The sequence below is a fragment of the Sinohyriopsis cumingii genome, chromosome 17 (assembly GCF_028554795.1).
Source record: "Sinohyriopsis cumingii isolate HCF-2022 chromosome 17, ASM2855479v2, whole genome shotgun sequence".
In the NCBI taxonomy this organism is placed as follows: domain Eukaryota; kingdom Metazoa; phylum Mollusca; class Bivalvia; order Unionida; family Unionidae; genus Sinohyriopsis; species Sinohyriopsis cumingii.
Window position 1 is genome coordinate 2,727,196 of NC_142977.1, and position 24,440 is coordinate 2,751,635.

The 24,440-nt window shown below is 34.3% G+C and overlaps 1 protein-coding gene across 2 annotated transcripts; it reads right to left on the minus strand.

The window, feature by feature from the left end:
* Positions 1-11,143: 11,143 nt before the first annotated feature.
* LOC149777655 (C-type lectin 37Db-like) lies at positions 11,144-22,836 on the minus strand. Of its 2 annotated transcripts, none has more exons than XM_089938222.1 (5): positions 22,771-22,836; positions 20,348-20,498; positions 16,612-16,698; positions 13,846-14,028; positions 11,144-11,445 (listed from the first exon to the last, which is right to left on the minus strand). In XM_089938222.1, the coding sequence occupies exons 2-5, from the start codon at positions 20,484-20,486 to the stop codon at positions 11,213-11,215; spliced, it is 642 nt and encodes a 213-aa protein (XP_089794348.1). In that variant the 5' UTR covers positions 20,487-20,498; positions 22,771-22,836; the 3' UTR covers positions 11,144-11,212. The 2 variants fall into 2 exon arrangements, with proteins under 2 accessions (XP_089794348.1, XP_089794347.1); XM_089938221.1 differs by having other exon boundaries at positions 16,612-16,719.
* Positions 22,837-24,440: the final 1,604 nt, after the last annotated feature.

A 24,440-nucleotide genomic window follows, 5' to 3' on the forward strand; every position in this document is an offset into this window, starting at 1 on the left:
ATCCACTTAATAATTTTATCATCACTTACGCCTTCATAACCATATTTTAAAATTCTAGATTTATTATCTATACCAATTAATATTTTTCTATGTGATTCTTCACAGTTAGTATTTTTAATATCTTCGACAAAATCTTCATTACATCTTTTAATCATATCAAGACTTTCTTTTCTTACTTTACCAGTGCCATCAAGTATTTCTTTACCGACGGGTGGATGGTCCTCGTAAAATGTTTTCGTTTGATTAGTTCTTCTTGCTATCTTTTCAGTTTGCTCAGCAGTTTGTCTTACTGCTGGAGGAAGACCTTTAGTATCTGTTGCAATTCTTTCAGTAACTTTTGTAACAGGTTTAAATAACCGTTCTTTCCTTTCTGCAAATTCACCTTTTTCTTCTTGACGTTCTTGCATTTTTTGTCTAACAGAATAAAGAACAGGAAGAAATTTTTTGACTGCTTCTAGTCTCTCTTGAGCTAATCTAGCAATGTAAGATTCTTTAGCTGGTGGCATTATTGATATGATAATGATTTGATGATAGCAGCAGAGAGGGCGCGACCTCAAGTTGTTCAATTTCGTAATATATTTGCGCTTATCTCTGATTTTTCAGTGCGAGAAAAAATAAAATAAAAATAAACTAACCCAATTAGAGAAGCCACAGCGTGTTAGAATATTTTGAGTTTTAGTTATTTCCGCCATTTAATATTTTTTTACGAAGGTTTATTTCGGCTTTTGGACCCTTCAAAAAAGTGGTCTGTTCACCCTCTCTGCTACTTCGTACGATTTTTTAAATTGTTATTTCACTATCTTTCATCTGAATGAATCCTCTTTCAATTAGTTAAAAATCATTTAACATATAGAAGCTACCTGAAGAAATTAGAATGTGGAAGTTGGAAAAAAACACAAACAAGAACGGTAACACGTATTCTGCACTTTGCAGTAAAATCTAACATCCATCAATGTAATCTTCTTAGAAACAGACGTAAAGGTCTTCGATGATTGACAATATACAGGTCATGAGTTTTCCTTCATATATATAATAAGAGAATAGTTTACTAGAGTGATGTGCAATTATATGAGAGATAAATACAATACAAATTATAATCATCATAGAGATATCCTATGAGGGCGACAAGTCAATGCGGTCAACAAATATTTAGTTATATGCAGGGTAGCAGAAGTAGACTTACAGTGGTTTGCTCCGACACTATCACCCCTCACTAAGAAGACAAGTAACCCTATATTTATTGAAAATAAAGTAATACACTACGTCCGGTACCAAATTGATCAACGATTTTTCTTTATACTTTCCCCGATGTGAACACATGATTGAAACAACGAATAAATGAAACATAGCCTTTGCGTATGCGATGGGTCTGAGAGAAAAATAAATAAGTTTTATTTGAACGTCTTCCCTGCAGGCACGGAAACAACTTTACAGAGTTAGAAGTAGGAAAAGACATGAAATATATTCAACTAACCAATAGCACACTTATCGGGAAGTTTTATATTTAAATCAAATCAGTAACATATTAATGCCTTACAGCCGTTGCATCAATCACGGGCCAAACCCTTTTTATTTCCTTCATATATATATATATATATATATATATATATATATATATATATATATATATATATATATATATATATATATGTATATATATATATATATATATATATATATATATATATATATATATATATATATATATATATATGAGAGAGAGATAGAGAGAGATAAATATATAGAGAGAGGGGGTAAGAGTGATGGAGGGAGAAAAAGACAATAACTATAGGCATGCATGTGAACGTGTTGCTTAGTATTTTCTTTTCCAAAAGATGTTTGAGTTTGAACTGAAAAACGCGATCTGTTTCCTTTTTTTAGTACATTAAATATTTGCTTCATCTATCATTTCCGGGCACATTTTATGACCAATAAAATATTAAAAGTATATTTGTATCGTACAAAACATGTATTTTTTCGAGGGATGATTGCTATGTAACTATTGTAAATGACAACTATTTTAGTTGCTCCGGTGGAGAAAAATCTTCACCATTCACTGCGTTTGCACAAAAGTACTACTAATGACTTTATACATCTCCACTGTCTCCTTCACGAATTATTGCTTACAAACAAGTTGAAATGAATGTTCTCAAAGCGTTGTTTATTACAATCCATCCTAAATCTTGAGCAACAAATGAGAAAGAGCAAAGTACTAATATCCAGTGAATAGGCAAAATATATAAATCATTTCTCTACAAAATACAGAGTTTATCAAACCATATCTCATTTAACATTACCTTAGTTTGCATTTCTATGTAATGACTCCAAAATCATATTATTAAAGTATTAGAAAAAGGATTAGAAAGGTATTGATGTGTCAGTCATACATTACATCAAAAGTGTAAATTAAGATAATGCAGGAATTGTGAGAATGGTTAACTCAACACTCTACATCAATATTACGCAAGGAATAAATCGAAAGGTAGCCATGCAAAAGGGTATATACAAATGATGTAAATTCACAAGAGCAGTCAGATAATGTTGGCATTCAGCCTAAAGGACAATGGCTATATTAATGAAACATGTGCCTAAAAGGAGCAGTGGCAGATGCATTGCAAGAGCTAATCCAGGAATATACTAACACTTACCATAGAGACTGTGATATGACTAAAATTGATGCAATTAAAAAAGAAAAACATATATAAAGTCTGTATTAATTTGTATTTTATAAAGCATATTTTACCTGTGAAAATTGAAACTGTAAAATGCGTCAGATGATTAGGATTTCAAGTTATCAATCAATCTCTGCTAAAGTGTCCTTGCCAACAAGTTGTGTACATCCGGGGCGTAATAGGATTGAATATTGAGGGAACATAATACGAGATTGAGCTGTGGACAAGTATGCAATTAAGAAACAATTAAACGGTATATGCTTCTGAAATGGAGTTGGAGACCAAGCAAAGAGATCATTCATATTATAATTTTAAAACAATACATACATTTTTCACTTATCGGCAATAGCGTAATAACTGGATAATTCTGCTAACACCTTGACAAATGTGTAAAAGAACGTAGTTAATAATGTTCTAGAAAGAGACTAACATCTTGTAATTTTTTTCTTGAACAAATCTGAACAGACCAAAAATAATGGAACCATAGATGACTTCAATCATGGCGTGTTGTGTTTGGCACAACGTTTTAGTACAGCATCCGGATCGTGTCTCAGAAAAATGCAAACAGAAAATAAATCGATAACATTGCATGTTGCAAGTACAATTAAATATTCCCAACCGGTACACCGAATGTTCTGCAGTGTAATGATAGATGATAGACTGCACATCTTAAAGGAGAACAAATAGATCAATGGACAATAATATATAAGTGACTGGCAGTCGGGTGGTCTTCTTTATTTCTTTCCTTATAATATAGCTATATGTTTGGCGCTTGTGTTGTGCTTATTATAATGTCATGATCTTCACTTTATGAATTCATAATTCAATATACCTTGCTCTAGTATTGTTCTATTACAAAGGTTATGAAAATGAATTTGATTATATCATAAAACGATTGCGCCGATTCAGTTTGAGAGGATCGTACTAAAATGGTAAATACATTTTCGCCTTTGCATCAAGCGATATAAAAATGATCCAGTTACAATGAAAACATTCGGTCACCAATAAAAAAAGTAATTTCCTTTTACAAATTGTATGATGGCTTAATGTTACCGGATGTGCTCGTAATATATACCTGTATCAAGTCACTTTGGTCAACAGCCAATGTCGTTTGCTTTTCGATGTGAGGAACTATGAAGATACGTTTGATCAACATAAATGCAAACACTCTTTACAATGGCAATACATATAAATTCAGGTGCTCCTCAAATGACTGGTATTCGTAAGTCATTAGTATGGTTCTTTAAAGAAATTCCATTGTAAAAGTAATAGTGTTTAATGGATCTTGTTTTTTCTTTAGCGGGGTTCCTTTTTTGTTGTTATTGTTTCTTTTACCAATAACTACCGTTAAGTTCAATGCATTTCATGTACACAATGTATCTGTTAATGCAAAACTCATTACAAACCTTTTGTCTTCTCAATTTCATACGGCAGTTTTGAATGGCCAAGTATAACGTATATAAATATTCTTGACTTACCAAAAGTTAAAACAATTTAAGCTAATCTGCATTGTAATTTTCAACATTGAAATATCCCACAGCCAATGATAAGGAAACTGCAAGTCCTTCTGACAAACAATATATATCTGCCTAATACTCACAGCGATACAGTTTGAAAACTCATTTTGACTTGCTTGTTTTGTTACATTCAAATGGCTAAATGCAGCTAGATGGTAGCTTCATTTTACGTCAAACACAGCACATGCACACATGCACATTAACACATACAAACTCACACACACACACACACACACAGAGATTATCTTCTCACGGTTAATATAACCGCTGTTTAGTAGTTATAGATTTGTCATGATTTCAAGCTTGAAAATCACGCTTACTTATGAGCAAGGCAAGCTTCTGACTGACATGTATATCACATATGCATGAAACGTACTATATCTAATAAAACCAAATGTTTATTGTTTAATACTAACTAGATGACAACGTTTCCCTTGTTTACATATCTGCATTATGAAGTTAATTCTTTCTACTATAGTATTCTCACATCGAGCTATTACATAGTATTTTGTAAAGTGGCTGTTTTATATCTTGGGCATTTGGGTATTTCCTTTGCCATATGGAGTTTGAAAGCCACTTCTCCCGTAAACCATACATCGTGTAAAAGTTTGAATATTATACTTTTAACTTGTAAGAACTTTAATTCCCGCCCATGTCTTCCACTTATTTTCCAAGCTAATCCCCCAGTGTTTTGTTCTAGCTTACATCTGACAGTTTTCGATGCCCCCCCCCGACATATTTATATATGTTTATAATGTTTATTTCCTCATTTCCTCTTTCTCTCTTTTCCCCATTGTTCCTTGACTCCGGATAACAGCAGGATATGGTTGCATATAATAATATAAAGACTTGCATAACATGACCCGTTGAGTAATATAACATTTATAATTATTCTCGCTAATTACCTGTAATTGCAGTGGACATTATCAAATTTTTCTTTCTAGTCAATATATTTTTTATCTCACATAATTGCAATTTTCGAAAAACTTTTAAATTGAATTTATCAATGTTGCCAAACTTCCAGCGCTCAATCAGTTTTAACGCTGTGCAAGACATTCGCCTTGTGATGGATCTGATTACATTATGCTATTCAAATATAATCTGTCATTGTCTTTGTCACGCGATTCAGTATCTAAGTTCATATACTAATATCAGTTCAACCGATTCTGCAGCATGTATATATTCTGTTATTTCCTTCTTTGGCAATAATGAATCCCTCCAATTTAAATATTTCTATAATAATAATCCAATGCAATATTCCCTTCTAATACCCGCTGCTCAAATGGTTTATTGTGACTATTCTTTTCATTTTAATTTTCTCCGCAGTTTCTGCCTTATGACGTTGCCTGTTGGTGATTGTGCATGCTTACATGTTGACGCAATAGGTGGCAACATGGCGAGTCACAGAAATCCAGTTTGTTAGTCAATATGTTTAACATATGGACCAATGGGAAGACTAATAATGATAGAGACCATAGAAAAACAAAGACAATAGAGATCTGAAAATAATTTCTTTGACGATGGAAATGAATTAATGGAAAAGCTTACATAAACAGATATCCAGGAAGTTATCGCTGTGTGTGTGTGTGTGTGTGTGTGTGTGTGTGTGTGAATGTGTGTGATTTGGATTTTTATGTAGCTTTAACAACTTTTCAGTCATATCGCTAATATGTCTTCAGTGTGGCAATTTATAGTGATATCTAGCACTGGGACATCATGCCGCAGTCATATTATCCTGCCACCAGACAGACCAATCTTAATACTAACCTCTTAATGCTGTGCGCCAAGCAAGGCAACGGTTAGTTCCATTTAAGTGTTTGGTATGACTTGGTCGGGGATCGACCCGACGACCTCCCACATCCGAGTCGGACGCTCTAAACACAAGGCCACCGGAGCGGTCGGTATCGCTGTGAGCAGCGGCAATATATAAATTATTTGAATTGTTAGAAATAGAGTTCTAATGCTGTAGTCACTGCATCAGATAATTACACAGTGCACACTAGCAGCTATAACTCTAACTTATTATGATTCAAAAGAACCAAAACAGGTATCCGCTCAGTCCGATGCATTTTATGAGTTTTCGAACCCTATCAATTCATACTTTTTTCCTTCATTAGATACATACCAATAAATCTTACCCGTTTGGCTATTACCAATATTTATGCTAGAGTCTCTACTTTCTCAAAGTAGTCTAACTGTTGACTAAATTTAATACATGTTTATTGGCAATTACAATCAATTGCAAATAGTCACTATAAAACAGATGCAATAACGATATAAAAAACGATATAAAAACGAAGTCGTCGACAGGATATAAACTTTCACGCAATGTGATGCATTTGAGAGTTTGGTGTGGCAAATTAAATTATAAGGACACAACTAATTATAAAATATTTTCATAACTTTCATTAAAAGCAAAGGTCATCAACAGTTTTAATTTCATTGTAAACTCGGATATGGAGAAGCTAGCACTAAGTGAGGGAACCGATGAAGCTAGTATCATAATTTGCACTGTAATGGATATCAGTAATATTAGGTTGTGGGAAATAATGAAAATGTTCCAAAAGGATATCAAGAAAACCAAAACTAAATTGAAAGGCACTGCCAAGCGTCTAATTGTATGTGTAATTCATGATCATATTTGCATCCCTATTATAGAAAGGATCAATACTAATCATTGGACATTTACAGTAAGAAACTCTCAAATGACAAAGCAAGAAAGATACGAGAAGATGGAACTATTTAAGAATCGCCGAGTAGAACTGAAAACTTCTAGACATCATCTTCCTCTCACAGGTTGGTATCTATCAATATGCTTTATGATGTAATATATTTTACCAAACATCCAACTTCGATTGGCACTTAATTCCTGTCCAAAGTTTGTGTCCAGGATTTGATATCACTTGTTAATGACATTTTCAGATTGTGTTTCGTCTTACCAGTTCCTAGTCAGTAATAGTTCTGCACCTGTTTATTTTTGTCCTGATTGTTGAAATGTTTGATAGAAATTCACTTTAATTTACACTGAAACAAAATTTTTTATTTTCATTGTGTATTATATTGAATGCAGAATCCAACTTCCTGTGAATGTCATACAAAGCTAAATAACTATAGCTATAGTCTTTTCCGGTTTCTGTGGAAACGTTTTATTGATTATTATGTCTTATGGCAATATTAACTTAGCTATAATACCAATCTGATTTCATGATATCTTCACAACTATTTACGCAGTTTTTATTTTTCTGTATCTTTTCTTGCAAATCATCTTCTACTGTTACACTTGTACAAAGATTTAAAAATGTAATTAACCCGAAGAAACATTGTACTATAAACATCATTTTTTTTCTAAAATAGTTCTTGTATCATGTTGTAAATATGTATGTCATTTCTTTATTTCTTATGCATAATTATCACCTGTTTAAAACATATTCATCCATTTAGCCCATGCCCTATCATAAATATGTTTAATTTTCGAAGGAGACAAAATGTGGAAATATGGCTAGAAAAGAGAATTATACCACATTATTCCATCCATATAACAGATTAGTACATTTTTTATTAACGTTTTCCAAGGATGCTCTAGAATTTGAAAGGACGAAAACTTGATATTGTTAGCCACATTTATTAGAATTGGCTTTATTGTGTCCACTTATCAGTGTGCAACCGTGGACTATCCCGAATGTAAGTTTACCGAATGCACCAAGTTTGTCCCGAATCATAGAACTAGCAACACTTTTGTAGTGCGCGTATTGCAACTGCAGTCGTATCAGTCATTAGCGCCTGTGCATATTTGGATTCACCTCCCAAAGATCTTTTGCAAAAGCGATGATGGCATTCGCGGGAAGCTTATTTAATTTACATGGTCACTCACAATGTACGCTTAATAGTATATGCAATGCTTACTGACATTTACGGACCCTCAACTGCTCAACGAAGTGGCACTGATGTGTATCTGACCAGGCTTGCTACCAAAGGAGAGAGCTTGTGATTGTTGAAAGTCGACAACGGATTGTATTTATCAAACACTATGTTGATAAAGCAAATGCGTCAAGAAAACAATATGTTGATTAACCGTTCGCCTAATGACTTCAAGAGTACAAGTAAAACATAATATATAATTTAGCGAAGAGAGAGAAGGATAATGGTTTGACCAGTGGTAGATTTACATTGGAGTTATTGACAGGGATTACTTTGTTAGACTCAATTCTCACCTTGAAATGGAACACAAGCCTAGATGTCTTTGTAATTATCGTGTGTGGTTATAGAGGCGATTGGTGTAAAATAACAATATTGATTGTTACATGGTCAGCTGTATATTGTTACTCCACTAACAAATGCTATTACAGACACCCGTTTTCAAGATATTTTCACATATGCAGTACCATACCCACTAGTTGCCGGAAATAAACATAAGGCTAATGGACTCAACATCTTTGTTTTTGTGTTAAAATCGGACATTTTCATTACATGTTAGTAATGGATTCTGACCGCTGTTATAAAGGTGTAGAATTTGCGGATTGGGTTGTGAATCGGGCGATATTAATTATTTTCCACGTGTCAGTAAAAATATCCTTTAAGAAGTCTTGTTGTTGTTGTAGGGTTAACTCAATTTTTCAGCATACGATAGGCTATACATGGCTGCCAGTCTAACCAGACCCTCAGAATTTTGTAAGATAATTTACAAATGGGCCAGAAATAAAGATAATCTTTGAACCACTATAACGATAAATACCAACTCTACCAGATCTTGGAATCATTGCAATAGCACCTTAAAACGCCATGCTGTTGACTGCACCACCAGGTATAAAAACGCTCAGAGAAGGTTTCTACAACGAGATAGTCGAATTCACCACTGAAGACAGTGTGAGTTAATTGTCTTGCATCAACATTGATTCAGCCAAAATGATTACAAAACTTTCGACAGTTATTTAAGGATACACTTGTTTAGGAAACAGTCTCTAGTCAAAGACAAGAAAGATCGTGTCATTGTTTAGTCATTGCTGTAATTACCACCACTATGGCGCTAGGCTTTTAGCTTGTTATTGTAGTAGGATTTAACGCCATTTATCAGCACAAGATAGGCTATGCATGGCTGCCAGTATAATTGGTGGATGAAGAACCCTGGAAAACCCCGGGAAGAAGCACCGACCCACGAGAAGCTACTGGCAGGCTTTCTTACGTACCCACGTTAGTCAAGCCTCAAACTCACGCAGACAGAGGTGAGATGGCAGTGAGTCGTAACGGTGAGCGCCTTAGACCACTCGGCCACTCCCCCATGGCGCTAGGCACCGAAAAGGTGCAATCAACATAAACTTAAATATTCCTCAGAGATTTTATATAATGGTATGACACCTGCATCAGTAAACTTATCTGGTTTGAAATTAGTGCGGGTGTTGTACCAAATCAGGATGGCATATAGAGGAGTTATACTACATGTGATCATGTTATTAATAGAAGAACAAAACATGTTCACTGTTACCGACTCGATAATACAATTAAAGAACAGCAACTAATGCGAATAAAAAAGTTTAAGAAGCCGTGAAATACGAAATGTTTGTGTGATCATATAAGATATGTGTGGAATCTGAGCAGCAGGAGCCTTTGATGAAAGTGGCGTTAATAATGACTTTGGCAAAGGACTCGTATGATTCCGCAATTGAGTGATTAACACTAGAACTTGTATAATAGCGGTTTTGTTGGTTGCTGATCAAGGTTACAGCCTTTTACACCATAATACAATTTTCTTTCTTGGGCGCCCTTTGGTAACTTTCACAGATTACAATACGCGGGTTGTCTTTCATACATTGTTATGTGAGGACAATGTAATGTGGGGCATTACTTTATATAATTAGGTCAGGAACAGTAATCAACCCCCCCCCCAAAAAAAAACCCCCCACTGTTATAACGCATTTGCTATTTCTGTTCGAGTGATGCTAGAGACAATGTTTCATGAAAATAATATACTGGAAATCAGCATCGCGCCATTACCAGAAGAGTGCTGGTTTTAGACAATTTTACATATTTTTTCACCGATTAATTTACTTATTGGATCACATTTTCAATGACTATTAACGGTGAACCAAAATAAATTTTGCTTTTGATATATAGGATATTATCAGGTTGTTAATATCATAAAAATCAAAGTTCTCGTTTGTACCATTTCTACGAATGATTTTGACCTACATAAAAAAAAAACGCAGACACCTGTATTGATTAAAGTGAGTACTTGATACAGGAAGCAATTAAAATGATTTATATTATTTATCAATACAAACAAATAGTACATGCATCATCTATTCAAACTGGCTTGCTTGTGTTTGCATGTTGTCTGCACACGAAATACAAAGCACATGGTCATGATGTGGTCGGAATAAAATTAAATGAAGCTAAAAAGGTCAGATAATGATTTCTAATCACGCATGCGGCTCCTCAGTAGAAGTTCTCTGTGTAATTTCTTTTTCCTGGAGGTCATTTAAGACAAGTTCATATTACTGATATTACTGACAGTCTTTTACAGGCAAACAGTTTATAATCCGTTCACCTATCCATTCAAACGTACATACATGCGTATCTTAACGTCCATTTTTATTTCACTTTCATCGGTCCATTATTATGTTTATCCTTTCATCGATCCATCCATGAATAGATATTCACATCCATATATGTATATAATTCTTTATATGCACATGAGATTTACACATTTACAACAAAAGCCATCAAAGTAAAATTAAGCTTTTTATTCTTTTATTTCTCTCATAAACTGGTATCGATCAGTTTCCCACAATTCCTGCAGTTATTGCGTATCGCTACAGAGAAAGTTGTGCACCAGCTAGTTAACAACTTTCATCATATCTAAACAACTTTCTGTTTATCCTGCATTGTTATATATATATATGTATATAAACACATAAATATAAATACTCATCATTCCATTTACAATAATAAAAATCAAAGTAGAATTATGTTTTTATTCTTCACATTTGTCTCAACATTGTAGCGATATGTTTCCCACAATTCCTTCAGTTATATTAGTATTTGACAAATAAAACCTTGTTCAAAGCCACAGGCAGTGTCAGACATCAGAAAGTGAATCGATTGCCCCATTTCTACACAGCTCTGTGTTGGGCTAGTATCGTCAGGCTCACCAGGATTCCAAAAGGAGAACGTGTTTGAAATTGGATCTCCTCTTACTGTTACATAGTTGGTCCCAGGAGTTGTTGAACTACCCCCTAACCAGAAATAATACGGGCAACTTCCTGAAAACGAAAAATATTAATTGTACGTTCTGTCTTTTGAATATCTCTATATATTATACCTAATTACTAAACGTTTTCCAGTTAAATTATACCACTTTTATGTCATCGTAGAGAACTGCTTTCCGCACAGTATGCTCTCAAATTATGATCAAACCCTCTGAAACCTGCTTTTTCGGCTGTTTTCCAATCCAGATACAAAACCTTGTACGAAAATAAACCGAACGCCTGACCTTCCTTTGGCATTAGAATATCATACAGCCTTGACAGTACAAAAAATTGATCTTTCTAACATTCAGAAAACGCTCATCTCCGAAACACCTCCCTGGCTCTTAATTAAACAACCAAATGTGCTGTTTCATCTTCCATTCATCTTATCATGAACTCCTCGCCAAATTTAAAAACTACAAATGAATTTATACCGATGGATCAGAGGATGAGGAAAAGGCTGCTGCAGCCTTCGTTAGTGGAAAACACACAAGTTTGCTTACCAAAGGGTACATCATTTCTTTCTGCAGAAATCAGAGCAATAGATCTTGCTCTGCAATATATCGAACACAAACATAGCTTAAACAGCATCATCTTCTCCGACTTCCTAGCAGTACGTCAGTCGCTACACAATAGAAAATTAGAGAACCCATTATTGACCAATGTTCTCGTCAAAATTACTATGCTGAGTACCTCCCACAATATTGTATATTGTTGGTTACCTAGCCATGTTGGTATTAAAGGTAATGAAAAAGCAGATCACTGCTAAAATTGCCCTAACTCAAGAACCTTCTGATTTTAAAATACTGTATACTGATTTTAAACCTAGCATGAAAGAGACTTTACGTCAGAAGTGGCAGGTGTCTTGGAATGATGCAGTGAATAATAAACTTCACGCCATCAAGCCAACCCCAGGAGAGTGGACTCCGTCCTACAGAACCATAAGTAGGGAGGATGTAGTCAATGCAAGAATTCGAATTGATCTTACTTATATAAACCACTACCACATACTAAAAGGTGAAGACCCACCAGAGTGCGTTTCTTGTAATGAACCAATGAATGTTAAACACTTTACGAAAGAGTGTTTTGATCTGCAACCGACGCGCGATCAGTAATATTCAATGTACCTTACATGTAGGAACGTTTTGATACAATAAACATGTCTTGTATTGTGAAATTTCTGAAAGAAGTAAACATTTATTCTAAGCTTTAACTGTTATGCCATCACCTACAGGAGTGTTATTTAATGTCTATAGCGTCCCTTCTTTCAATATATTTTCATCTGTCTTCATTAACATACACTATTTATATCCCCTGATGATCGGGAAGCTTTATTTTTCACCGATGCTATCTTACCGTTTTAATTTCAACTATTTGATTTTGATATCGCTGGTCGATATGATACTTTGTATAATTTTTAAACGATTATACATATAACATTTTGTATAGAGCTAAATAGCCTAACAGTGCTGGTGCGCCGCTAAAATACAATCAATCAATCCATTTAAATTACGAGAATTAAACGGTTCCACGAAATTGATATTTCATTTTTGTACGGAATTCTTTTTGGCTTCACTTTGCGAAATCACTGGCGGGAGAAACGCATGAGCCAAAAGAAACTACAGATCGTCATAATATCGTTTAAATATCTAGCTGCTTGAGGATACTCGTAAAAAAAGGTTTTCCTTAAATGTTTTCGCTTCATCGGAATTGAGGTCACTCTCTCATCAATTTAATTTTGAATACATTTTAAATACACCCAAAATACCATATGATCAAGGTAAACGGAATAACCAAGGAATACAAGAAAACGTAATGTATGACTAGAATTACTGTACATATGAAGTAGATGAGGTTTACTCCCAAAATAGTTCAGATATGCACTTTCAATAATTTTCAGTTGGCTAATCTTATTAATAGATGAGCAGGCGTACGTTTTTCTTGTTCGCCTTTTTGTATATTCTGCTAATTCTAGCTGATTTGTATGTAATTTGGCCTTCTTTACCTTGGTCTGTTCTTCTATTTTAGTGTTAGATGTTTGAGGTACATTTTCCTTACTTTATTGAGGTTTAGTATTCGCGTACCTGTTGATTCTGTTGCTAATAAATGATACAACCTCAATAGGTCACAAGGTGGAGAAGAGTAACATATGGCCATTAGAAACATTATTACACACATTTGTCATTTACATGTAACAATTGCAGGTTGAATATTACACCACAGTCCTGAGTTACTAATTTTCTAGGGGGAGAAAACTCCATTGCCCTAGTGATGGCATGCTAGTCCTTGTCCGTCTTCTTTTGTGACTTGATTTCTTTATAATAACGCGAGTAAAGCAAACGTAAACCTCGTGACTCAATCTAATAAAATCATTAGTACCTTGTTAACAATGAAAATGCTATATGATCATTTTACCCTCATTTATTTGCGCTTGTTCCCTGAAAAACTGGTAGTTGCACTCGGAGGGCGCCCAAAGGTCACCTCCTTCCGATTGGCAGACTGTACGTGCAGCAGACCAGGTTTTACAGTTTGAAGACTCGTATCGATAACAGAATCGCCCACACTCGGCTGAGTACATGTTATAAGTTGATGGACATCCTGGAGAAAAATGTTACATAGGTTGATTAGAAAAATACAAACCTATCTCAGCCAATCATGCAAAATACAATGAAGCTTTTGCATCTTCTTGTGACCTCTGTAATTGAATCTCGAATATCAAGGTATTTGTGTTACAATTTCATAATCTTTTGCATTTTAAAAGTATTACAATTATGTTATTATAAGTTGGCTTCTATTTGCATCACTAGCTTCCCCCACATATCTGTATGAAATAGACACTTTAGACAAGAATTTGTTCATTTTGCTGAGACGCTGTTCTTTTTAAATTAATTTATAGACTGTAATCAATAGTAGATTTATAGATTCTGCGTTCGAGCTGAAAATGTTATCTCTTTTATTATCGGGTGATAACTAGAATACGTTTTGTTTCGCTTTGAACGCAAGAGCGTGTGGTCAATAGGTCTCATTTATTTATTCGATTATTGTCCCTGTCAATGTACCCTATAAAATCAAAATATCAATATTAAACTGAATAAAATACATTGAAATAATTTATTTCAAACCTTTTTTCAAAAGTCAATTGCAATGGTGATCCTATGTTCCATTTGAAAGTAACCAATTGGCAAACAAAATGTGTTACTTCGGTAGGGTTGATTGCATTGCCTTTCTCATTGAATATGTATTATCGGCAACGCTACCTCAATGAACGTTAGTTTGTGGGCCACATTTCTGGAAATGGTTTTCCATTGTTTTCACAAATTTGGAAATTGTGCGTGAGTTTGATGTCTTCAATTGTCTGTGACTTCCAATCGTTTTGCTTTTTACACATTTATGTATTCTCTATTTGAATTAATTAAACAGGTTATTAAATAAATACACGTAATCAGCCAAATTATTATTTGCTTGATATTTCTTTTCTGAACTTGTGAACATGTTTCATTTGTCTTCTCGCACGCCAACAGGTTTTGTCCTATTTTCTAAATGCTTAAGCTCTGGAGTCTTTTTAATGTAATGTATGTTTTCCATTTTATTTTAAACTTAATTTTTGAATAATTCCAATTTTATTGAATTCATCGCGTTTTCTACATTTTCTACGCTATGATCAAATATAAACGGTACTGATCTAGAATTTTTTACATATCGATCAATTCTGCGAACTACTTTTGGTTTCCTAATCTGTTCAATGGGATCAATGAATCCTTATTATCGAATGTTAAAGTATAAGGATGAACAAATATGTAATAGGTTTTGTAACGAATGGTCATTTACTGTGTAGATCATATTTGTCTTTCTAAATCTACATGCCATTCAGTTATCAATTTATGTTCCAAGTAAGAATATTGATTGCTTTTTTACCTGAAGATCATTTATGTTTAAAAAACATTTGTCATTAATTACATTACACAAATCTGTTAGACCAATGGACTTACTTTACTTCAATATACGCTCTATTAAAGATATTGAAGATAAGACCGGACCGTCAAAATATTATTTCCATACCAGAATTCATTCTTTAGTGTCTTTCTAGTAGACTATCTTCGCATGCTAAAGCCCGAAGTTGTTCTGTCCATTGCAGCTCTATATTGTGCAAAACTGAAAAATTTATTCTGGAAGATAAAACACCTTGTACAAAATCGAAGATGTTCTGGAACTTATGTGACTACTCATGGTAAATTTATGTGCCAAGTTTAGAGTTAGAGAAATAATTATGAAATGTAAGAACATCTGTAATGGGTTTTGCGTGTTGTTGCTTTAACGGCCCCAAATTAGAGCAATCAGAGGAAGGTTCCGATAAACTCTGTAAAATGTGCTACAGGCTTTAACTACAGATCTAAGAGATGATACTCTCCACATTTGCAAACTCATCGCTGATATTATCAATTAATTTATGCCCAGCATATTGCAACGGTCTGTAATTTGAAATTAAATGATTTTTAGAGCAAGCTCCTGTTAATAAATCAGATGGTACAGCGTTTGAACGTTTGAAATCATTCTATAGTATGTGCTTAGTTTTATATTTAGCATCGATGTATCATAACCATTTAAGTAGCAACACAGTTATGAGCTTAGATCAAAATATATAGTTTGTCAGCTCAACAATAATACCTATATATATTGCTTGGATCCGTAGATTGTGTTTCAGGTTGTTTGCTTAGTCGAAATGGTATGGGGATTGAGGAATACGGGCAAGGCGATGTGTGTGAAAACTCGAATTCTAATTACACCAAGGGACGAGTTAAAATTTGCTTACCCTGTAATAGTACCTTCATTTCTCAATATATAATGCCATTTTATATTCTCACTTATCCGTTTATGGTATCATCGATTAGTTCTTTAGACTATATATAGTGTATATTTGTGTTTGCAACATATGCCTATTACATGGAGACATTAACTCATTTTGTGTGATTCCAACGTTATTGGTGGAGTTTACAAACTGATGTACGTAAGCAAGAATTATATTTAGTTTTGGATTTAAATACCTATTACCTTTCATAATACGACTTCAACGATAACAATAAAGAAACTTGTGTGCGGTTGATATATACTGAACACGTGTTCATTGTCTGCGCATGTGCGATCGTTAAAGTTGTGTGGAAGAAGAGACGATATGAGGATCACCTGGGGTTGGTGTTGTAGATGTAACATTTGTAGGCCGAGGCGTTGTAGGCGTAACATTTCTAAGCCGAAGAAGTTCTGTCAAGATTCCTAAAACAAGGATGGCGAAGCCTGAAACAAAAGCGAACTTTGCAAATACTTTAAAATATGTTCAAAATAACACAAGTCATGAAACACCAAAGAAAAATATATGCAAAAACATAGCTAACAATACATAATTATGTAAACAAACATCTGATTATCTTCGTTGGTTTCTCATACATCAACAAATTAATTATAAGCAAAAATGGATTATAAAGAATGTTTGCATGACAAATGTGTGTCTAAGTCAAAATTAACAAGAGGTACATCAACAGATAATGACGATATTATCAAAGAGAATAATTAGACAATGACGTTAGGATGACCTTGTTTTAGACGAAATAACAAACTTTTCACCGAACCGTTATTCAAAACAAATCAAACTGAAAGAGAACAAATGTTATTTTATCAGATTTTAACCAAGCTGTAAGAAACATAAGAACATCACATAAAATGAACATATAGCAATGAGCTCGCCAATGCATCATCAAAAATACCTCGTTATTGCTCTAAAATCTATACATACATATGTGCATACATACATATCCATACACACACACATACACACAAACATAAATACATACATACATACATACATACATATAAATACACATACATATATACATACATATATACATACCTACGTACTGTCACATAATTGTTTTACCTTTTTGATTTAATAAATACATGTACTCGGGTTTCGTTATTTGTGTACAAAGATAACGGGGGTGATTTATGTGTATTGTACAATATTTCTCAATAGTGGGTTCGGTTTATCCTATGCCGCAAGTGCGAAGTGTTTTCAATGGGAAAAACCGAATACTTCCAGTGCACAGACAATATATGACGACATCCTCTGTTTATAAATGCCTCACCGTAAGATTAAGTCTACATATTACGGAACCTCTTGTCAGTCAGCGGTTTATAAAAGGAAGGTAACTTCTCTTCTATCTTCTTTTACAAACAAAACAAAATTTTAGAATTAACATAAAATCACCAACAAACATTAAATCACCAATTCGCTAAACTGCTGTAGTTTTAATTTCATTTCAAAAACAGTTCTTTTTAGAACTACCGTGCCTTTTCGCGATAAATTCATCACGACAACAACACTTTCACCTTCACATGTTAATGGGGGACACTTCCTCAAACAACACTTCAGAACTGAGGGGGAAGATATAGAACAAGGCAGGATTTTTAAGGCATACAGAGACCGGTGGACACAAGCGTTGGGTATCTTTGACATCCCGGCCCAAGAGAGGCCCAATGATAACACAATTCTGGCTATATTGGCGGCAAGAGGGATAAACGTAGATACCTACTACAATATTGGGAGTGGTTTTATCCTAGTATAAGGTGGCCAGGGTGGCGAGACTAAATTAATAGAGAGAGAAATGGTGAAATTTATTCTTCAAAGTTCCCGAGGAAGTTTCCCCTGATGTTTGCCATCAGGTCTTCCAACTGAGAACTGGTGTAAAGATTACAAAAGTCCGGAGGGATTCCTTCAAGACCATTCCAAGCCTTCATAATTGTAAAATCATAGCTACAGTGGATATCAGGGATGTGCCGTAAATACCTGAACGCCTTAAAATATATGGTATACCGGTGCGGACCTGGTTCTACAACTGTCACATGACAAGGGCGTGTGCCGATTCTGGAATCATTGGTCACAGGAAATGGTACTGACAAACCAACAAAAATAACAGCAACAAAACAATCTGGAAACAGATGCAAACACACAACCAAATACAACACATAAACAATCAGTAATACAAGACAAGGCAATTATGCCAATGGATAAAGCTTCACCTTTACAAGAATCAAAACCAGCAGAGCAAACATCACAGACGCTTACAACAACTTCACCATCACCACCACCACTAACTAATAAAAGCATCAACACAAATCTCGCCATCACTACAGCAAACAGTACACACAAGCGAGTTGGAAAGAGAAACGACTCAAACACCGATAAATGATACAGAATCTCAAACACAAAACAAGAAACAAACGAGAAAAGTCATTGATGAGAAAGGCCAACCCATCGAAAGATGACAAGACAATAAAAAGAATGCTCCCGAAGAGAGAGAGCCCCAGAAGAAAACACACTGAACACAATGCAAATCAAAAGATTTTTGAAAGAAATGAGACAACAACCATCTTCACGAAGTCCAATAAATGATGACAGAACCAAAACAAGAAAGACATTAAAAAAAACAATACTAGAACTTAATGCCACATTTATCTTATGGCGCACTACTCAAACATAAAGTAATTTGACAACATTATGATAAGGCATATATCTCAACTTAAACATGAATCAAACGCAAAACATGCACTCGGAAATCAAAATATATGCACTTTATTCATTTCATTACTATATATTTTCATTCGGCTTAAAATATTCATTCAAAATTTTCTTTTTACACAAATAGGTATAGATAAAGAAAACAACCAAGAAACATTGGTCTAGATAGAGTGGTCATAACAACAAAAGGGTAACCACTACAACAAGCACTCAAGATCGCACAACACGAGGACAAAGCTGACTTTTGCTGAGTCACTCAAATGTAACAAACAATGGGCATCAATGGAAAGGAACCCAATCCTGGTACTTAATAGTCCGGGACGGTTAGGTTTACTTCTGAAACTGTTTGTTATTTTGTAATTATTATGCCTATTATGTAATCTATATAACTTACCGTATATAACGTCATTACGTTTAATCATATATACCCGTCTCATGCACAGTACACGGTGTTAGATTCATTTTCAACTGACCCGAGTGATCGGAGAGGTCGGACTCACCCGAGTAACCAGATCGATCCGGGTTATCGGAGTGTTCGGAGTCGACGTAGTAACAGCTGCAGAGTTAACCATAGAAGTCGACCATATCAGCTGTGAAGCTGAACCATAGCAATCGTAGAGCTGAACAAACAGTGTTGCTCGTCGAAAAGCAGGTGATCGTACGTTGCTGAGCGAGATTGGTGGACGCTGATTGCTTGACTGACCAATATGAAATACTGACAGTTTGATTGACCAGTGTGAGTGGTATCGGCTACGGAGCTGGTGACGGAGTGTAGAACTCCAGAAAGGCAATCTTGATGCTAATTTGTTGGGGTTTGTAACACCCAGTGTGTTTTGGGACTGTAAAGATAATTTGTATCTCTGTCCTTTTGTTTACCTAATTTAACTATTTAAGTGAATATATTTTACTATACGTGTACAATACTACATTTGTTTTACTGAGTAAAACAAATCAATCGTTTCGTTGTAAAATCAGTATGAATCATTCAACCCTTGTCATTGTACTGTGTAATGTCATTTATTTGCATTTTCATTATTACGTCCGTGCACTGTATGTTAAATGATCCAATATCTGCATCATATACACTCATATATTAATCATAATTAATTGCTCATTCAAGTCGTCAGTTACGAAACATTGTATTTGCATCACCATCGAAAGTGTTATGTTGTGAATCCGACATGCCACCCGGTTATCTTGTCATACATACATACAACCATACATACATACATACATTCATACATATGCATGCATGAATGCGGACACACACAGACCGACTGATTAAGAGAAAGATGAACGACAGATAAAAAGAAAAGATGACAAATATGTATTCAATGAGAGAATAAACACCAAGAATTCCAAAAATAGATCCATATCCGGTTTGTAGCCCTGATGGTCCTGGGAATATCAATCTTCCGTGAATGCGGTTAGTTATTGGGTGAGTGATGAGCAACCCAATCACACCCAAAAAAATGATCGGGAATCTCATGCCGTTTGGTACCTGCATGATAAATCAGAATTTTTTAAAAACGATCTCTCTCTCTCAGTACACACACACACACACACACACACACACACACACACACACATATATATATATATATATATATATATATATATATATATATATACAGGTAAATAGATATTGATACAGATATATGTAGATAGATATATATAGAGAGTCATATATTTATATAAAGAATACAAATCGTATGGCGAATAATAACCCTTTCAAGTGCACTGGATCCAGCAAGGGATCACGTGAGTCAGGGATTGATTAAGATAAATGCAATAAAATGACAAAAAAAACCCCAAAGGCAAATACAAAACATAGACAAGACAAACAATTAGAACAGAAAATCGGTTATGTTTGCAAAACTTTCCATGGCTCTTTCTACAGGAAATCAACATTTTAACTCTAGTATGTGTCAACTAGTTTATTTCAGCTTGCTGCAGATACTGGCAAACATGTGTATTGTCGTAGAAATTGATGAGCCATAACGACATTTGTTATTTTATGTAAATTTATGTAATCGCAGATTATATCCCGGATATTTCATTGTTATAGTAGTCATAGGCTATCAAGCAAATTTAGAGAATTACTTAAAAGAAAATGTGTCGACTGCCAAAGATAATTTTATTTGTGCATGGTTGTCTTTTTATAATCTTCAGAGTCATGATATAAGCTCTTACTAACTGACACGACTCCAGCAGTATCCTGACACTTTATCGTAATACTCACAGAGTATATTATAGAATAAATATTTGCAATAAGAGGCAACTGGATGACAAAAGGCATGGTAAATGAATTCCGGCAAAAAGGTAGAATAAGTAGGATTCATGTTTGGTCAGCAGCGATGCGCCCGTAGGAGGCAATCACGGAGACATTTTCAATCAGCGCAGTGAAGAAACGCAGCTATCCCAAAGTTGTATCACATGGTGGTGTATGCGATTATTTCTACTTATCACTGAATTGCATTATCTTATCATCGATCTTGCACGTTCCATAAGAAATGTCTTTATCTTCAATTGCATAATGCTAGTTAATATGGCAATGAAGTAATTTCATAAGAAGCTTGCATAACTAAGTGTGATGAAATGTAGGATGAAGAAATTAATAATATATCAATGTACCCTGACATATGATAGCAAACTAAGTGCCAGCTTATGTAATAGGTGCGTGGAATTCTAGTTGAGTGAGTAAATAAGATGAATCTGTCTTTAAGTGAAATAAGAACGGCAATGTAGGTACCTTTTCTTCTTCATTATTTGTTTTTCTTTCAAAGTGATACCTAGCTATCGGAATCTTCCGAGGGAGAATCATAAAAATAATACTTATAAAAAAGATAAATGAATTAAAACGCATCTCACGATATCGAGTTTGAATTGATTATTGAATGCTTTTTAATATATTTTATTTTGATAACATAATTTGAGTAACCGAATCAAAATTGTACTTCTTCCATTTAAATATGTTACTAATTTTTCACCTCTACTTTTAAATTTCGGTTGTAAAATTGATTATTGAATTTAATATTTTGATGCTTATCCCCAGATTGCATAACTTCCACTTTTCGTTGCCAATTATAATTTCACCCAATGTAAACAAACATTTTAGTATCATTATGAAGAGATTGTGAGGATTATCCCATATTTTATAATCCTGTAATGGATTTTCTGATTTGTTTATAGAAAAATTAAATCATGTAAGAAAGTCTATTCTTTCTACGTCCTAGAACAAAATAACATTTTTTCCAAAAAGAAATGAATATGTGTGGTGTGACCTAAGAAACAGGATCAATGGACGCAAAACGATCACAGGGCACTTAAACTTTAGAATTGCATTCGTGTCTAAAACTGAAAACAAACTTCACTACATATGAACAAGGCAACTGCAGTATACTAAAAACATTAGATGAATTTAATTTGTTAATATTGATTTGCCTTCTATATGTCTACATACATAGGGCAGAATAGTATAAACCTATATTCAAATGGTTTTGTAAAGTGGCAGTTTTTTTGCCACCTAGTCAATCGGTTTAATCCCAATAGAATTATTCTTAGCTATCTCTAAATACTTACAACGTATAGCTCATGCATTTTTTTCCGTGCTACTAAAAAGTAGATTTTTGTACCACGACTTGCACTCACGCAAATAACTCGGAGAAAGATGCAAAATAAATTCGTGATGTCGTAGATATTGCTGTAACGATAGAGAAATTACTGACAGAAACAATATTCAATAAAGTTCAAGGTAGCATAATTGAACTTACCGTATAATGCACTGACACCGAGGCACCTAACTAAGAAGAGACGAAATCAGCCTTTACTTATGTAAGTCACTACAATACATGACGGATGCTAAAAAATAACCAGTGATTTCCATTTATAGCCCCGCCTTCCCGATCCCGTGATAGATAATAGCCAATAAATGAAAATGTTATGATCTAAAATCTTTGCAATGCGAGAGGTGGGAGAGATAAACATTTTTTTTTAAAATCCCTGACAGATCATTAATATTGACAAATGTTAATATTTTAATAACAACCTTCTGCATTTATATATATATATATATATATATATATATATATATATATATATATATATATATATATATAGAGAGAGAGAGAGAGAGAGAGAGAGAGAGAGAGAGACAGACAGACAGCGAGAGAGACAGACAGACAGACAGACAGACAAGCAGACAGAAGAGAAGGACAGAGACAGACATACAGACAGACAGACAGACAAGGAACGAAGGAGTGAGAACATGATCATGATTATTTGAATATTAACAAGCAGCCTGCAGGTTTCATTTTGTACCTATATGAGTCATTAATGTCTTCTAACACGTACATTATTCAGGGTGAACATCACTGTAATTGACTGTTCTTAGTGTCATTTGGGATGTATTTGCTATGAAAACCGCAGTGTAGGAAGGAGTGTAAGGAAAGGTGGGTTGTTAATTGCTTGGTAAGGGTCGAATGTGCTTCTATAGTCTGTGTTACGTACATGCCTTTAGATTTTCGTCGTAGAACGTTTATACTATCTCTCTCTCTCTCTCTCTCTCTGTATATATATATATATATATATATATATATATATATATATATATATATATATATATTTAGTTTAAAGTGTGCAAGACGAAAAACTTGTTTGGAATCGACATATTACTGATATTAGTAAAAACCACGAAGAACGTACCCGGAGAGCAAACATGTGCTTATATAGTCTGTGTTGCGAGAGAGAGAGAGAGAGAGAGAGAGAGAAATTGTCAATACAGTTTAAAATGTGCGAGACGAAAAATTTGTTTGAAATCGACATATTACTGATATTAATAAAAAGCACGAAGAAACTACCTGGAGAGCAAACATGAAACTAAGAGGTGATTTAATTGACTTCAGAACCATTCATTTGGACTTAAAACCAAGTAATATATGGTTTCTTTGGCGTAAATTTACATCCATGTTATGGCCTTTCTGAAGTAATGAATCTATATCATGCCTGTTGGTAAAGTTATGATATGCAAACTCTTTGGAAAAGAGACCGACGACAGAGCGAAACATCTTAATTTGGGTTGAGAAATGCTACTTGAGGAAGGAAACGATTTATTTGAGAGAGTGATTGACTCTTTAGAAGTGAGAGACGGTGGTATCTTATTCAATCAAGAAGACGATATCTTGTTGGAGACACTTCTTGGAAGCAGGGTTGATTGCATGTCATCTATTGACGATGATGTATCAAATAAACCCATGTTGGTGACTGCAAACAGCATAGCTTCATTCTACAATAAAATGTATATCCTACTATCAAACAACATGTTCAAACATGATATAAAAAGTAAGTAGTAAATTAACAGCATGACAGCTGCATCCAGTGTATATGTTTATGTATATATATGTGTATATGTCTGTACATGTGTCTGTATGTATGTGTATGTATA